This window comes from Eumetopias jubatus, unplaced genomic scaffold, assembly GCF_037043125.1.
Source record: "Eumetopias jubatus isolate StellerSeaLion01/CBP00866 unplaced genomic scaffold, mEumJub1_p1.0 scaffold_13, whole genome shotgun sequence".
Taxonomy (NCBI): Eukaryota; Metazoa; Chordata; class Mammalia; order Carnivora; family Otariidae; genus Eumetopias; species Eumetopias jubatus.
In genome coordinates, this window is record NW_028274819.1 from 94,569,684 (window position 1) to 94,587,771 (window position 18,088).

Sequence of the window (18,088 nt, forward strand, 5' to 3'; positions counted from 1 at the left end):
CAAAGAACATCTTATGCTGTGCCTTTGACCTTTCGAAGTGTGCGCTTGCGCGTGCGTGCATGCATGCAAGATACTGCGTTCTTCTCTGTGCTTCCAGTATTAGGGAAGGCGGTACTCCTGAAGCTGGCAGCAGCCAGTCCTTGACCCCATCTAGCTGTGCTCTCAGGGCTCTGTGACTTCTCCAGAACAATCTCTAAATTTCACGTTGACGTTCAATGACCCCACCTTTAACTGCATCCACACGCGCCAGAGGACCTGAATGTCCACCTCTTCAGCGTGGGCTGCATACATCTGAGCTCCTGCATTTGGGTCTATGTACAATCCTGCCTGTGCTCAGTGGAGGTCCAGGGACACCCCTGCGAGCTGAAGGAAGGGCCTGTGGTCCACACAGAGAACAGAGGGGGCCTGCCGGACGCAGGGCGGTCTGATTCACATGCACACGGTCAGCAGACCCGCCGCCTGGACCCTCAAAGTGTTGAAGATGAAGTGCCATGATCTTAATCCAACAAAGCCCCCATGTCAGCTAATGCCATGCTATGCCATTTACTCAGGAGAGCAGGCCTACTTAACTAAGTCAGCCTGCAGAGAAGGCTCAGAGAACTTACCTGAGGTTCAAGTTTTCTATCTACCAAACCCAACACCAGAGACTTAACAGAACAGCACGAATCCCCTCAAATGGAGGTTGCTAAATGGAAATCTTCCTGGTTTCACAGCTGTCTTTGTAGATGACTTTGTAAAAAAGACCTTGGCTCCTCAGGCCACAGGCAGAAGAATTCTCCCCCTCTGTTTTTGTTATACACGCAGTCAGGGCAGAGGAGAGCCCGCCTCCCGTTCCTCACAGGTCCCCCCTGCTTTCAGTGGTGCCCACACCTTGCCTGTGGCCCTGTTTTCTCTCTCACACTCGGCGCTGTCCTGATATGGTCTCATTCTCGCTCGTGGCTCTCATGCTCCCGCTAACTACATCAGCATCGATGAACTATGCTTCCCCGCCTCGCTCCGGGTCCCGCATCGGCAAGTACTGGTCACCTCCACCTGGATGCCCTACGGCCACTCAAGACACAGCTGGAGTCCAGAGCGTCTTCTCGGACAGCTCTGCGCCCCGTTCGGGTTTCTAGTAACGACACAACCGTTCATGGGTGCCCACCACAGTCCTTCTTCTTCTTCGGCTACCCGACCAGATGGCTAATTGGTCTTTGGTCCCTCCCCTGCTGGACAGTCACGCTCACCTACGTCGCTGCCACTTACTTGGACCAGCCTGCCTGCCTCCAGTCCTTTCTTCTCTAGGCCTCCCCCCATGGTTGTCAGAGTGACTTAACGACAACAACCACCAAAACACGTAAAGCCAATCCTGTCACACTCCAGGGCTCCTTCAGGGCTTCCTGATGGGTCTGGCTGTGCCTCTGCTTCTGCCTCTCTGAAAATGCATTAGTGGGGGCCTGAAGGAGTGGGGAAGGGGTGTCATAGAAGAAAGAGCCAGAGACAGGCTAGTGCCCGGTGCAGAGCTGTCAAGGCCCGCATCTGGGCAGCTCCCATGCCACTCCCCCAACCTGTGCCCCGACATGCTCACCCCCATCTCCAGCTAAGGTGGGGGGAGGGTACCCGGCAGCAGGCTGAACCAAGCAGAAGAGCTGTCCGCACTCAGCTGTCCCAGGAACTCCCTGCTCCCAGCGGTTCAGGGGTGTCCCTGGAGGGCTCTGGGCTTCCACTGCAGACAGCTGTGCCCTCCCACCCTGCCCGAGCATTCCTTCCCCCCTTCCTCTCTCCCTGCCCAGCATCCTCCTGGGAACGTTACTGAGCCTACTGCTTTATAACATGATGGCAATACTGTAAATTACTGAACTATTTCTGAACAGTGGTCATTGATTTCGTCTGGCTATCCTGCCAAAGTGTGGGCCCAGGAGTGCCCGATCCTGGCGCCCGGCACAGAGCGGACACTCGGGACCTCCCTCACAAGTGAATGAATGGGCTTCTAAGACGCTGTGTGGCGTATCTTTGTTATCATTTCTCCAACGGTGTAGTAGTTCTGAATTTCCTGTCTTACCCACTTGAAACTGAGTTCCTAAGGGCATGGATGCTGTATACAGCGTTCTGTTCTCAATCCTGAAGGCTTAGCTTACAGCAAATGCCAAATCAAACAGAGGAAAAGAAACAGAGAGACCAGGAATGATGGACAGAGCAAGTGATCTGAAGAGAGAGGGCTGGAGGACAAAGAAGGGCCACGGTAAGGGGTGCTCATACGCCTGAGGAGCCAGCAGACGGGGAGGGAAGGTGATGGGCAGAGGCGGGGAGGAGAGCTAGGATCCCTTACACACAGCTGATAACCAGCAGCAGCTTGGACACACTCTGCAGGTGGAAACCATTAGGGGTGTCCTCGGGGATATGCCGTGTCTGCGTGGAACCTGTGGGGAGAATAAAGAGGCCATCACCACGGTGGCTCACGAGTCCCCTGGCTGCCGTGGCAGCGGTCACGCCCAGAGCTTCCGGGAATGACGGATACACCCAGCCCTCCGAAAGTACAAGGGAAGCCCCTCAAGGGCAAGGTCAGGGGCTGGGTCAGGCAAAGTGGACATTCAAGTCCCCGAACAAACAAGAAACTCAACAGCCTTACAGAGCTAGGACATGGGGAGGCGGCACAAAGTGCTCTGCAGCGTAGCCGTAGCCGTGGCACAGACAACTGCACTGGGCTGGGACCAGAGACCGCTTTCAGCTCAGGCTTTGTCTGTAACCAGTGATGTGACATTGAGCAAGTCTCAACTGCTCTCGGAGAGTCAGTGTATTCACATATGCCATGCTAGTCAGAAATCCTCTATGTGAGGGATGTAAGGGAGTGCTCTGGTTGAAGCTGGGAGTGGGGGGGGGGGCACAGAAGGCTGGCACTCTCCTCCTCTCCTGTCCCCATCCTGAGGAACGCCCAGGGGCGTGCAAAGCATAGCCTGAAAGACGCTGGATTAGTGGTCTCTGAGGCTTCTTATGGCTACAGGTTGCCATGACCGAGTGAAGACATGAGGTTGTGTGTGGCTGGATGGGAAGAGGGAGACACGTCACGGGAGTCCACTGCCTGGGAGGGCAGGTCCCTGATGGGCCTGTGGGGGCCACGTGATCTCGGACTCCCTGACGTGTGTGTCAGGAGGGCACCTCTGGCCTGAGCTGTGGCTTCTCCCCAGTGCTTTTGCCAAAAACTTGGAAGCTGCTCGTTTGAGTCTATCAAGGCGGACATGGAGTTCAGGGAACTTCTGTTCAGCAGACCCCACATGCGGGTTCAGCAGTGACTGAGGAATATAAAGGGCAAAAGGAAACAGGTAGAGGATCCAGAGGCTGAATAATGAGTTAGGGGCAAATTACACACGATCTATACCCAAGGACGCAAAATGAGTGCATACGTGTAGGTCTTGGCACAGGCATGCAGCTCAAGCCCCGAGCCCCGTCCCCACTGCCAGACAGCACGCACCTGCCACGTGTTTGATCCTGTGGCCCACATCTTCATCAGTGGGTGTGGTGACGGGGCTCATCACTTCTTCCAGGTGAGGCACCCGCAGATGGGCATGGGGACGTTTCCTCCTCCGGACCGTTGGGGCCTTGCTGGTCTTCTCTTTGGGAGACTGTCTGTGCATCTCAGCCAGGTAGGTGCTCTCCGTTTTGGTCAGCTCGCTCTCTGTCAGAGACAAAAGGCCACCTGCCTGTACCTCTAGCCCCACGCCCTGGCCCCCAGAAACAACTCTGTCTCCTAGCTGAGCCTTCTCTGAGAGAACCATTTTCCTGGACTGCACTCTGGGACGTTGACTGGGAGGGCAGGGGTCCCTCAGGCGTGGCCACGAGCCTCAGGAAGTACCGCTGGGACGCAGCCTCACCCCTCTTCTGGGTTTTGCTCGATATCGTGCAGAGACAGAGGTTCCCAGTATCTGCACCCTCAGGTAGACAGTTGGGGGCACGTCACAGGTCCTAACGGACACATTCATAGGCTCATTCTTCCTTTCTGTAACTGAATTACCACCGGTGTGATGAGATGTGGAGTTCATGTGCTGGGGGTTGGGGGTGGCCACAGACACCATAAAATCACAGGCATAGCCTCTTGGAAAACACATGTGTTCACAGACCTGCCAAATTGTGTATCCATTTCTGGGGCCACCTCAGGGCCCTCATGACACCCCTTCACCATCTCAGGGTGGCCCCCATTTTCTGTGCTTCCCACACTCCCCTGAATGGTGGCAGCTGTGCAGCCGAGCCGGGGTCTGCGGCCTTGCTCACCTAGGTGGCGGAAGTAGTCCTCCAGCCCGCTCCAGAAGTTCTTCTCGATGAAAGTTTTCACCAGCCCCCACGGCTGTTTTCGATAGCGCAGCTCTGTGGAGACCCTGAGGAGCAAGCCAGGAACGAGATCAGCCATTTCCGGGGCAGACCCTCCTCTGCCGGGAAAGGCCCTTCACACCACACCCCCTGTGCCATCTGATCTCCCTGGCCACTTCTGGAGGTCAGGGGAACGGGCGGACTGATCCTCATTTTATGGGTGAGAAAATGGGAGTTCTAGAATAGTCCAGCAGACCAAAGGCTACCACACAGGGCTCCTGACTCCGGGCCCATAGCTCTTGCATGAGGCCACGCCGCCTCCTCCAGACGGTGCCAGGCAGCCAGCCGGCCGTGGGGGGGTTCTTCTCTTCTGCAGAGACTTGCCAGTCCAGATCAGACTCTAGGGTTCCGTGACTCCCACTTTTAGGGGAGTGATCTGCCACCGGCCTGGGCTCCTGCCTCTGCACCCCATGAAACCTCGCCAGTTCTCACTTTTTTCCCAGTATTCTCTCCCCCAGCCACAGGTCTCTCTGCTGCCCGTGCTGCCTGCTTACCAGCCCCTTCCTCCCCTCCACAGCCCTGTGTCACTGCAGCGCCCGGCTTATGTTCCCGTTCTTAAGGCTGCCTACCCCCCTCTCCCTGCCGTCCTCGGGGACACCGCGGCCTGACGTGAGCAAGCCGATGCTTGCGTGCCACCTCACCGCCACCCTCCACCCCGCCACCCGGCAAGTGTTCACGGGATTACGGGTGGGTGCCTTTCTGGAGAGGTTTATCGGAGGTCAACAGGCTACTTCTGTGTGAACTGGGGAAAGAAAGGACGTCTACTCAGAAGACTCTCCAAAGAAGCTGGAAGTGAGAAGTCTAGACAGCGTGGGCAAGGATGGCGGGGGCAGGAGGGAGGAGAGAGGGCTGAGGGAAAGGGAAGGACGGAAGGAGGTATAGATGGTCAAACAGAGGCACAGGTATCAAAAAAAAAATATGTATGTATTTTCTTAAAGAAGAGGATGGATGGGAACGACGCAGGCCCTTGCTGAGATCTGGGTGTTCAGAACGTCCCGATTCCTGAGAGGTCTCTCTCTAGCCTTTCACCAAAGCCCCGTTTTACTGCGACTGCATGAGCGAGGACACCCAAGCACACCGGGGACCTCCTGGGAACCCACGCAGGCCCTCTAGACGCTGCACCTGAGTCGACTCTTGTTCCGAGCCACGCGGGTGAGAGTGTAGCGATTGATGGTGTAGAAGTAGTCGTGGTAGGGCACGTCGTGCGTGAGGACCTCGGCATCTATCACGTAACATTCGCTCTCCTGGCTCGCCTTGTACATGGTCTGGGTGGGGGGAGAAGGGACAAAACTTAAGAGAAGCAAGACGGGAAAAACACTGTCCTCCCTACTCCCAGACGGAGAACCCGGAACCAGTGGAAATGGGCAGCCTGGTACGTGTCCCCACTTCGGGGCCCAATGACACTTGCACCCAGAAACGTCTTCCTAGCGTCTACCCTTAATCCTTCTCAGCAGGACAGAGGCTCTTCCCGCTGCTCTTCCGTGCCCCTGTGCTCAGCTCACCTGTGTCTCCCTGACGGTGGCAGTTTTAGGAGCCAGAGGGTTGGTAAGGGTGATGGTGTAGAGGATCACTCGGCTCTGGTTTCCATTCTCTTCCTTCTTCCATGGATGGAAGATGATATCTGAGGGTGGACAAGAGTCCTGGAATGAGGGAGGGAGAGAGGCACGGCCATGCCATCTCTGAATTTCCCCTCCGAGTGAACTCTTGACTGTACTAACGGACGACTGGCCCCCAACAGGAAGCCAATGGGAGCCCGAGGGCCCCGGGAGGAGGGTGGGGGGGAGGGGGAGTCAAAGCAGAAAGAGGCTCATTGTAGCATTGCCGGAATTCTACGCGGGGCTCCAGAATGCTGACTGTTCCTGGGGCCGGGACAGGAGGTCTGGGGGCCCCCTGCGGGGGTGCTGGCAACACTGGAGTCACTGTGGCAAGGGCCTGGGATCCTTGGGAACGAGTCCTTTCCTCTAAGAGACAGCCTCCGCGTGCCCTCCGCCTGCCCTCTCCTCCTGGCCGAGGGCTACGCTGATACCCGGATGTTCTTGCACAGAGTCGGGTGCCCGGCAGCTCTGCCCAGCCGGAGCCACAGCCCCTGCTCTGGGCAGAACAGGGGTAGGGGGGGGTGGGACAGGAGCCAAGCAAGGATGCACAGAGTCCTGGGTATGAATCCTGACCCGCGCCCTGCTTGGCTGCATGGCCCTGGGCAAGTGAGAACCATAGGAGCTCTGGTTTCATCCCCGGTACCCTGGGGATCGCAATGCTCACACACGCGGCAGGTCCAAGGGTGGACCCGAGATGAGGTGATTCTTTGCGAGACTGTGAGCCCTGGGCGGTCCTGCTCGCCGGTGAGCCTGCGGGTCTGGCACTGAGGGCCTGGCGCACGGTGGGCGAGCATAAAGCAGCAGTGCTGGGGGACGGAGTAGCATGCAGGGCCCTGGGGGTGGGGGTGGGGGGCGGGAAGAGGGTGCCCCCGGGAGGAACTGACCGGAGAAGCGACGCTGCTCCATGAAGTCCCGCTGGAAGGGCGAGTCGGTGAACAGCAGGTCGTAGAGCTTGTCCACGCTGAAGTTGAAGACCTCGTTCACGTACTGCCGGCCACTCAGGTCCTCGTAGAAGGCCTGGACCTCCCCTGCACGGAAGAGGATGAGGAAGGAGAGGGTGAGGGCCGAGGGGCGGGCGGCCCCAGGGACACCCCCCCCCCCAGGCCACCAAGGGTCAAGGGCGGCCTGTGTGGGCAGTGGTTCATGACCTCGCATCTGTCCGTCTCCTCCTTTGCCGGCGCACACACAGCTCACTCGAACCGGCCTTCTGTTCAGCCTTCCTTGACAAAGACTATGGGAATGTACTGTTTGCTTTTAGTTTTTCAAGCCTTCCTAAGGAAGTTGATCTCAGACTAGAATTTAAATCAAGGATGACTTCCTGAACCCAGAAGTTATCAGTTACCCAGTCTGTAAGTTAAGCACAACCGATGACACCTGGCATTGCAACCATGGTACAGGGGGCATTAAAGGGACATGGATCCATCTGGAATGACCTGTTTATAGAAAAGCTTCGAAAGCTGGGCTGGACTGTAGGGCCGTGCTCTCTAACCACACAAGGTCGGCTCCTCTTCCATAAGGCAGCCTGTCTCCCCCAGGGTTTCAATGCCTGTCACTTTTCTCAGGTTTCTGTCTGCTCTGAGAGAATGTGCCTGAGAGTAGAGGTGTGCTGCTAAAGCCCCAACACTCCCCCCAGGCCCTCGGCACCCCATAGTCCCTAAATCGCTGCACCTACAGAAGCTGGCGTGTGGTCTCAAGCAAGATGCCGACATTCCTGGTGCCCCTGCGGCTCAGAATCATACAGAGCTGGTGCCTGTGTTCGTAGAGGATAAGCACTGTGTGAGCGCAGCTGGGGGGGGGGGAATAGTCATATCTGAGTTGATGTGCATGGCGCCCCTGTTGTTGTGCAGTACCCAACCTGTGCAATCATTGGCACTGGCCCTGCATCCTAAATGGGAGTGGGGAAACCAGCCAAGGGTGAGGAAACCACTCCAGCGGACCGTCGGGAGAGACTGTCCACAGACGTTTAAATGAGCACTGTCTACATACACTCACTAGTCCTAGTCTATCACCAAGTCAGTGGGGATCAACCCGTTTCATGAATACTGACAATTAGGCCTCTCGGCTCCAGAAACGCCAGAGGCAACGCATGCCTGAGCCAGGTCTTAGAAGCTGATCTGATGCAGGATTGAAGTAAAAAATACTACCTAGAAATACTACAGAGAAGGACAGGTTCCAGAGTCTGAGTCACCCAGCAACACCTTTTCTTGCAGCCTGATCTAAAAGCCCAACGCTGGAGTCACTAAAGCAGGTTTCTATTAAAATCTCATTATTTCCAGGAAGCAGCTGACTGGCACTTTCCTGTGGCATATAACCACTGCCTTGCCTTGCATCTCTATGAGGAACAGTGTTGCAGGGCAAGCCCGGGTTGACAGGGGGCACATTCAGTGGCAAGACTGGATGGCAGGACACAGCATGATCCATCGAGTAAAGAAAGACAAATACGGAATGATAAGGATTCTGCAGTGGTTGTTCGGAAAATGTCTGTATGTTAATAACAAATGAACCCACCCTTCCCCCCGGAAACCCAGAAACTGACTTGACTCCAGCCTCCATAAAGGGACACCCTGTTAGCCTTCAAATGGAGAGGAAGGGCCACTCTGCACACCCACTTTCAAACGCCCACCTTCATCATGGGTGTCAGAAGAGTCACTGAGCTCTGTGGGGATGTCCTCATTGTCATTGAAGTCCAGCGAAGGGGAGGTCACAGGTGCGATGATCTCAATCTTCTCCCCGATGATGTTGTCAATGGCAAGCTCCTTCTCCAGGGACCCATCCCCCTCTAGCACCTCCTCCTCCAGGGGCAGGCCATCGAACTGGGGTGGAGACAGAGAAGTCACCCAACAGGGCCAACCTGCTCCGGGGCCCCTCTCTAAAGGGAGGTTAGGGACCTGGCCTCGGGAGCCCTCATGTTCACAACACAGCTGCTCAGGAGCTGGGCTGGAGTCATGCTCTAGGGGTTTTCCCCAGCTCTGCCATGGAAGACGGGAGAACCCAGGAGAAGGTTCCGACCTCGTCCTGCTCACCATTACATAGCGCACCAGCCCCAGCAGTGAGCAGAGTTAGTACCTTCCGTCTCAGCAACGCTCCTGGAGCCACCCTCCCCCATGCTACCCGTCGGCCTGCTTCTCACTAGGACTCGTCTACTATGAGGCTCAAAAGCTTTGTAAGCACTTTTTAATTTATTCTCCCCTTAGCCCTAGAAGGGAATAGATATAAGCCTTTATATTTTTAAGACAACCTCAGAGACGGAAAACGGAGATGAGGCACCAGATGAATGATGTTTTCATTCTAAGGCCAGGTGGTCTGACCCTTAAGCCGCTGGAACACGAGGCTCCCCTCTCTGGGAATCCTTTCTAAGAAACCCCGCCCATTCTCCTACCCGCCAGGGCACCCCCAACACTTCCTTCATCAAGCTCCCATCCCCTCTGTAACCAAGTCTCAGAGAACAAAGGCCTTTCTTAGCACATTTTTCTCCCTTTTGCGAAGTCTAGCACAATGGAAAAATAAGTCCAGAGTGTATACACTAGGAATTAAAAAACTAATTGTTGAATGAGTGAACAGATAACAAACAGGTCTATAGCCCTAGAGTCATGTACAATTTTGATCTCAGATCAAGGCCGTTAAAAAAAAAAAAAAAAAAAAAAAAGACCTGGGATAGTTCTCCATAGAGGGGCTGATCTGGAGCAATCACACAATGAACTTGGAATGGTTTTCAAATGCTCAGAAGCCAAATAAAATCTTGTATCCAAGGCACCAAGAACCTGGCTCTGAATCCTGGGACTACAGCATCAGAACAGAGAGCCCATTGGCTCCAGGATGCCTCCTTGAATAAACTGACCGCAGGGTAACCAACCTCCCTTCTCCCTGTTCCCCAGGCCAGGGTCCTGTGGCATGAACTCAGCTGGGAAACACTGGCCACCGGATGAGGGGTGGAAGCAAGGTCGTATCACCCATACCGAGACAGGGGCTTCACTGCTCCCTGTGGATGTCAGCGTGCTGTTGGTGATGGATTTCTTGGGTAGCTGTGGACTGGCATCCGGCTTGGTCTCGATGCTGCTTTTGGATGAGCTGTCGTTCACTTCATTCTCTTCCACAGGGATCTCCTCACAGTAGCTGAGAGAAGACACCATGAATCCCTGTCAACCTCAGTTGCCAAGACCACCGACTATTCTAAGAACCTCACATCTGTCTATCCGTCCCAAACTATGGCTTTCTTGCTTCTTTGCTTTGGATGTGATCTTCCTCTAAACACCACCCCTCTGCTACAGTGCTCTCCTGAAACGTCGTCCCCACCTTGCACTCCACTCCCCACGTATTATTTCTGGCTCCAAAGTCACCTTTTCCATGCATTCTCCTTAGATTTAACCCTATCCTATGACCATTATGCGTCCTGAACTATCTTTCTTCCAGTGGCATCCCATCCCATCCCAACCTCACCCCTCACAGAAATGCCTGGGCTCTGAGCATACATTTTATGTCCCACACGGTGATGAGGGTGGGACCCCACACGAGTGCCCTTTGGTGATAACGCCCGGATTCCGGATCCTAACTAGTGAGCTTCTTTGCCTTGGACACCTGAAGGGGAACGCTCTCTGAGATAAGGGTGGGTGCCCTTCTAGGGACACTTCCGCCTCTCCCAAGGGAGAACTCATCCCCTTCCTCCTCATCTGACTCACACTTTACCTAATCACCCCACGTGGATGCATGACAACTCTGAGTAACCCATGACACGCCTCATAAAGATAATCAAACAGATACTCACAGAGATTAAATGATAACACTATTGAGTGTCACTAGTCAGCGTTCTTTCCTTGCTTTCCACTGCTCTGTGCCTCGCACACCACCACTGAGCCTCCACCTACCTCCCCACCTCGAGCATATGCTCGTATGGCTTCGAGGCCCCATCCTTCTCAACCCATCAACAGCACGGGATACAGTGATGCTTCCTTCCCCTACAGCTTCCTTCCCTTGGCTGTGAGGATGTGAGCTCTCCTAGTGTTCCTCCTACCTGGCTGGCTGTTCTTTTGGGTTTTCTTTTGCTGCTGCTGCTTCCTGTTGAGTGCTCCCAGGCCCAGTCCTTGAACTTCTTATGTTCATCCAGCCATTTGGTGGTTTCAGCTAATCTCCTGGCTATCCACTCAAAATTCCCAGGTTTATGTACCTCACCCAGACTTCCCCGGTGAACTCTGCATTCGCATCCACAAATGTCTATGTGACATCTCCATTTAGCCAGCAGTTATCTCAAAGCCAGCTTGCCTGATCTTCCCCCAAAGTCTGATCTGTAGTGCTGTCCATCTCAGTTTGGAACACCTCTAGCCTTCCAGTTGGTAAATCCAAGAAAACCTTAAAGCCATCTTTGGTTCCTTTCCAATCTGTCAGCAAATCCTTCAAAACAGATCTGGTTCCACTTTCAAAATATATTCAGCAACAAACCACTGATTGTCATTTCTACTGCTACCCTCCTGGCCCAAACCATCTTCACCTCTCCTCTAACTGATCTCAATTATTCAACAGCCTCTTAGTCTGCCCTTGCTCCCCCCTGGTCTATTTTCAATCCACCAGCCAGAGTGATCCTGTTAAAATGTTAAGTCGGATCTTACCAATTACCAACTCAAAAGCCTTCCCCCAGCTTCCCAGCCCACTCTGAGTAAAATCCAATCATAGCACTGGCCAAAAGGCCTTCAGGATCTGGCCCCTGGCCTCACCTCTTCCTGCTGGCCCTTTGTTCATTCCGCCCAGCCACCCACTGGCTATTCCCTCTGCCTGTGAGGCTCTCCCCGCAGGTACCCTCCCTTCCTTCGGGGATCACTTAAGACATTGCTCCGCAGGGAGGCTGTCACCGCCATCCCAGGCCCTCTTGGAGAAGCACCCCGGCAAGCTGCCCTCTGCCTTGCTCACCCCATCGTGTTGAAGTCGTCATCAGGGGGCACGTAGTCCTCATCGTCACTGGTAAGGCCCAATTCATTCCCGTAGCACTGGTGAACGAAGTGCCAGAGCTCCTTGGGGCACAGGGGCTGTGGGGGACAACAGAGGGACTCTGACCCTTCCATCCTCAGGACCCCACTCTACACGGAGGCACTGAGTTGAGCTGGACTCCCCAGGGGGTAGGAGAAGCTGACCTCCGTTCTCCCTTGCTAAACTAAGAGTTTAGCTAAACTAAACTAACACGTCCTCCACTTCCTCTTCCCTCCTCTCAGGATCACAGCAAGATGCCAATCTCTTGCCTAAATATGGCTTTCAGCCAAGCCAGGAATCTGGCCCTGTTCCCACAACTCAGGTTTGTATAATGGGATCGCCTGGCCCCTTAAGGATGGTAGCTATCCATCTTTTGCTCCTATGGACGAGGTCAAGCATTAAGCGTGATATATAGATGTGACTCTTGCAGCCAAGGCGATCCCAGAGCTTCTGATGGGGACTTGGTCCCTTGAGCCAGTCTCCCCAACACAAAGAAACCTCCTAATACTAACAGTGGCCACGCAGGCAGGCCCCACTGCTTCACGTCCAAGAATGAGGTGTGACCTCACAGGTGGCCATTCCATAGTTGGACAGCTCCTGTGGTTAAAAAGAAGCCTATATTCTCATAATTTAAGGGGCCTCAAGGTGAGCACATCCAACCCTCTCGTGGCTACCTGAATACTGCCTTCGTTGTTCTCGAGTAGAATGAGTTTGCCTACAGTTCTGTGTACTAGCTCCAGTTCCGCATTTCACTGCGTGCTACGTGTCCTCCTCAAAAGCTCTGTCCTGAGAAAAGTGAGCTCTTGTGGGGTTCAGATTTGCGGGAAAGAGGCAACAGAATGTGGAAAACCAACGACTGGAGGGGCCATGGATGAGTCTTGAACTGGGAGCAGGGGCAGAAGGTAGTAGGGTCAGGATTCGAGAAAGTGGGCAAGAGCCTTAAAGAAAACAGAAGGAGTCAAAACACAAAGAAACATTTTACCTCAAACTTAAAGAGGGGCGCCTGGGTGGCTCAGTTGCTTAAGCGACTGCCTTCGGCCCAGGTCATGATCCGGGAGTCCCAGGATCAAGTCCCACATCGGGCTCCCTGCTCAGCGGGCAGTCTGCTTCTCCCTCTGACCCTCCCCCCTCTCATGTGCTCTCTCTCTCTCTCACATTCTCTCTCAAAAAAAAAAAATCTTAAAAAAAAAAAAAAACAACTTAAAGAATGTTTCCCATCAATAGATCTGATAAAGAATCCGAGAATTCTCTGGGCCCAGCCTTTCCAGGTGTGGTTTAGGAAGCAGGCGGTGCCAGGCTGCCATGAGCCAGGGTTCTGGTCTCCCAACTGAGGAGAACAGCCCAGAACGGCACAGACCAGGACTCCCCTCTGAGCTGGCAGGTGCTGGCCCTCACTGAGCTGAAGGGAGGCATCTCCTCCTTTCTCTGGGCCTCCTGCCTCCGATCTCTGGCCCTGGCATAGACCATTCAGCCTTCCTGGGACACATCTGCCTCGCTGCCTTACCACATCCTGCCCTTTGTCACAATTCCCGTTCCCCGCGCACCCTTCCCTGACCCATCCTCCAGGCTCGGCTTGTCTGACCATAAGCAGGACAACGACAATCGGCAAACATCTGTTGTGTGAGAGCTTCTGTCTTATTCAGAAATGACAGTGGCTGTGAGCTAAAAATCCAAACCAGCCAGTGGAGGTTCAAACACATGATCATTTTACTATTACTGATGGCTAATAAAGGCAGAAGATCGCAGCGCAAATAAACTACCTGGATTTGTGCCCTGGCTACAGGCCTTCAGGTTAGAAAAAATTCTAAATAACAAATCTGCTCAGTTTACTTTAGATTGTTTAGGAGTCAAAGTAGATACATATGTGTCATATGTATAATATAGTTATAACCACATAACTTTTCTGTTATGTCTCTTTCCCTGGCTTGGGGCTCTTTCCCAACACCCCCTGGCATCTGAGTGGGAGTTCTCTAAGGAATGCGGCCATATCATCGCCCATATCCGTGTCCCCTCAGAGTCCTTCAGACACTCGAGTAGTCAAGTTGGTGGCTCTATTAACTCTATTTTCCTATTTTCTGAATTTTTGATGCTCTGGCATCTGAGGCCTTGCTGACTGGCGAGGGAACGTCCATCCCAGGGTTAGCTAATTCCTGAGATAGAAAACAACTCGCCCGGAAGTGCACCTTTCATACGTAAGCAGCCAATCCAAAGCCTACACCCTCAACCACCTTCTTTCCCAGCTCCTTCCAGTCTGGGCCAATATTACCTGGCCTTAGGTATCCCAGGGCCAGGCAACGAGAGACAGTCTCTATGTTCCGGAGCCTGATGGAATTATTCAAACTAGCCAATCCTAAACCTGGTTGGCCTGCTTACCCTGCCTCCCCCATGCCTTCCTGCAAAAGCCACAACGTAAGCTATTGCCCATGCTTTCCCCTCTCGCTCTCTGCCTGACAGCCCGTGGCCTCCTTCCCTTCCCCGTGTGATTCCGCAAGGTGTGGCGGGCCTCCGCCTCTACGAACCTGTGAGTATAAAAACTGATTCCTTCCTGACAGTCCTTTCCACCTCTGCGGGTCTCACAAACCCTGGTATGTTTCAGAACAGCGGGACGGAAAGTGCCTGAAGTCAACAAGGGCCTTGCTCTAGGCAGCAATGAGGCTGCTCACAGACCACCACCAGGGGAAGAATACAGGACTCACTCCAATTCTGGGGGACTTCCAAAACCTTGAGGACACGTGGGCTGCTCTGGAGCTAGCCCAGGTCACAGGAAGAGCACTCTTTCCACTGGGCCCTCACCCCAGGGGAAAGAACATTCCAGGTGGATGTGAGTCCTGAGGCCGAAGGAAGAAAGGAGCTGGACAGTACTTACCTTTTCAAGGAGCGCATTCTGCCAGAGCCGGAACATCATCATGTACGTCCTATCCCGGGCCCCAAATGAAGTGAAAAAGTGCTAGATGGAAAGAGAAAACAGCAAGAAGTATCACAACAGAACAGTAAGACTCATAATAGAACGGAGGGAGACAGGGTGCTTCATCCTTTTAAGAAAAGCTACCGACTTTATCCCCAAATACTATGGACTCAGTTATTCGTGACCATGACACCAAGGTACTCTAGTGACAGGGACCAAGTCCCCAGTGGCGCTAAGTCCTTTGGCATTCACCCCTGCTTTCCACGGCGCTTCTCCCTCTGGTTGGAGGTTTTCATCTCCATAAAACAACTTCCTTCACCCACCAACTGGACCCGGGTTAAGTGGTGAGCTGCGAACCAGCCTTTGGGAAGGAGAAGACAAACCCACTAACCCACTCACCCTTTCATTCCCTAATTCAACAAATATTTGAATACAGTATGTGCTGGGTACCATTTTACATATTTGGGGTATGAGGGCAATCAAAACAGAGACTCCTGCTCTTACTGTGCTTACACGTTAGCGGGGACCCTTTATAACACGCGGGAAGGAAATGATGGGGAACCAGATGTTACTGAACACGATCTAGGGGCTTCACAAATGCTGCTGCTTTGTGTAAACCACATGTGAGTCTTGGAAAATACACGTAACTGCTAACGCCTAATAAAGAGAAACAGGCTGGTGGGATCAGGGGACTTCTGTCATCACAAGGCTGATTCAGGCCAGAAACAGAATTCAAACCAAAGACTATCTGACCCCAAATCTCATGGTTGTTGCCACTGAACTGCCCAAGTCCAAGGGCTCTGCAGACCTGTGTTCAGCTCAGGTCTAGTCCACCCCTAGCCCTGAAGCTCTTAGTTTCCAGGTGCTGGTTAAAGGTCCAAGATCCCTGGGTTTCCTCGGTCCAAATGTTACCTACCACCTGTCCCCCATGCTGACGTGGACAATCCACTTCCTACGGGACTCTGCTAATACGTAATAACAACTGACATTTACACAGAGCTTTGCAACTTAGCGTTTTCAAATCTGTGATGTCATTTCAAGCTTCTGCTATAGGACCGACTGGCTCGATGTCACACATGAGAAAACTCATGTGGAGAGAGGTTACACACCACACCCACAGTTACAGGACTCAAATTCAAGTGCTCTGGCTCCAAGTCCAATGGATAGACCTTCCGTCCTCACCCCTGCTCAGACTCCACATACCCTGATCCAATGGAGGTGGTCCCCACGATCTGCATCCCCTCACCGTCCCCCACCCCCATCCTCCTGGATAGTCCATATTCATGTAGCTGAAGGACAGAAATACAGAAGTGGGTGGGGCTTGGGGATTGGGGAGGCGGAGAGTAGAAGGTCCAAGATTAGATTCTATTTACCTTTTCTGAGTCAGTGCAAACTTGAATGGCATTGGGAATGAGGCGAGCCGTTTTTTCTTTAGTCATGGAGCAGATGTCTTTCAAACGGACGGTCAGCTGGCACCCCCCACAGGGACGGAGCACGGATAATAAGCAAGAAGAGACATGCATTGAGTCGGCCACGAGTGTTGACGTGGCACCAGTTCAGAGAGAGGAAATCACATCTCAGTCTCCTTATTTCTAAACCTGGAAGGGTCCCCGTTAGCGATCATCTGGTTTAGCTCCCTATTTCACAGAGGCCACACAGTGAGGGGGTGGCTGAGCCTCGCCTAGAGCCCAACAGTGCCTCAGCTGCTGGTCCAGGGAGCCTTCCTTCTCACATCTACACAGTCTGATCAATGTGCACAGACCCCATCACTACTTGGCACTTACAGAAACACAGGACAGTGACAGGGTAAAAGTCACCAGCTTATCTCTTCCTGCTTCATTTTATTATAAGATGAGGAGGCAGAGAAAGAACAAAGGACTAGCCTCATAAGACACAGCCAACTAGCTGGAGAACCCAGATAACGTACAACCTGGACCTGAGTACCAAGGCCAATGCCCCTTTGACTCAACTCTTCTACCTTCTGCAGTGACTCCTGCCAAATATTTACCTGCATCTGCCAAGAGCAAATGCTCTCATGCTCTCTTCCATACCCAAGAGGGAGGGAAGGGAAGACACTGCAGAGATCTCTCCCTCAAGACTCAGGGATGTGCTTTTATGAATTATGCAAAGGTGTGGGTAGAGCAGGAAGCCAACAAAAGGGGCAGAGTAAAGGGCAGCTTGCTCAGTGCTAGCCCAGGGACCAAGCCCCAGGTCTTTACCAGAGTTTCCCAGCGGAAGATGTTGCTGTAGAAGCATATCCAATTTTCAGAGAGGTAGAGTCGGCCCTGAAGAAGAATGTCTCTTTGGAGTGCACATGAGTAATCTGTGGTAGGATGGGGGACAGAGGAGCTCAGAGACAGGAAACATCTTCAGCAAACCACTACAAATGAGGTACGCTATCCCTCCCACCAGCACCGCAGGAGCCCCACTGCCTACTACTGACTAGGTGGGTGAGACGCTTGAACTAGTGGCCAAGGGAGTCCCTAGCAGCCCATGTGACGTGAAATACGCCACTATTGCCTAAAGGCAGAGGGACGGATGAGGTGGCGGAGGGAGTGAGAAAGAGGGAGAAAAGACCAATAAAAGTCAACTAACACCCCTCCCCCATCCAAGTTACCCCAACCCTTCACTGCTGGGCCATCTGCAGAGGTAAGAGTGGCAGTGACTCATTCCAGGTTGGGCTCTCTGGAGAGGCCGCCAAACACACGTTGCTCAGCCCTGAGCCTCAACCACGGGGCTCAGTGCTCTGGACATCCTCTCTCCCTGCTCCCAGACAGATGTTCTTACTTGGGTTGGCTCTTTGGTGGGGAACCTCAAGACAGAAGCAGCCTGGGTGCTGTCTTTGGGACGCTCAGACTTCCTTCCCGCTCCCACCTGCTGCTCCCAGGTCCCCCAGCTCACCAACAATGAGGCGCTCCGTGTCTGGAAGTTGCTTAAAGAGCTTTCTGAAGTCTTCATTTCTCTGCTTATAAGTTGGGCTTAACACCTGCGTGACAATGACCGAGGTTAGCAGGATGTTTCCAGGTTCTGTGGGGATGGGGAGGAAGACGCAGGAAGAGCACCTGCTTGCATGTTTAAAAGGCAAAGATGAGCCTCTGTTATCCCACAGACCCTAAGCGGCTCGGTGAGGCAAAGGGGGCTTTGGTATGTACGGAAAAACACCAGGGAGAGAATCGGACACTCCTAAAGGGTTTGTATTCAGTGTCCATCAATGAGAAAATGTCAAACATACTAAGCAGGGTCCACATTAGATCCCAAGAAGAGAAAGGAAGGAGGGACACCTCCAGGGAGC

General features: G+C 53.4%; 1 protein-coding gene across 15 annotated transcripts in view; it reads right to left on the bottom strand.

Annotated features, from left to right (window-relative positions):
- Window positions 1–18,088, bottom strand: part of GRAMD1B (GRAM domain containing 1B) — a 251,545-nt gene that overhangs the window by 24,899 nt on the left and 208,558 nt on the right. For all 15 annotated transcript variants that reach the window (XM_028125877.2, XM_088017652.1, XM_028125881.2 and 12 more), the window contains 13 exons: window positions 17,698–17,782; window positions 17,016–17,119; window positions 16,170–16,265; window positions 14,758–14,838; window positions 11,835–11,950; window positions 9,893–10,049; window positions 8,560–8,749; window positions 6,821–6,964; window positions 5,844–5,962; window positions 5,464–5,606; window positions 4,246–4,349; window positions 3,449–3,652; window positions 2,309–2,399 (listed from right to left, as the gene is read on the bottom strand). In XM_028125877.2, the coding sequence (XP_027981678.1) occupies window positions 2,309–2,399; window positions 3,449–3,652; window positions 4,246–4,349; window positions 5,464–5,606; window positions 5,844–5,962; window positions 6,821–6,964; window positions 8,560–8,749; window positions 9,893–10,049; window positions 11,835–11,950; window positions 14,758–14,838; window positions 16,170–16,265; window positions 17,016–17,119; window positions 17,698–17,782 (1,634 nt within the window). The remainder of the gene's footprint in view (window positions 1–2,308; window positions 2,400–3,448; window positions 3,653–4,245; window positions 4,350–5,463; window positions 5,607–5,843; window positions 5,963–6,820; window positions 6,965–8,559; window positions 8,750–9,892; window positions 10,050–11,834; window positions 11,951–14,757; window positions 14,839–16,169; window positions 16,266–17,015; window positions 17,120–17,697; window positions 17,783–18,088) is intronic.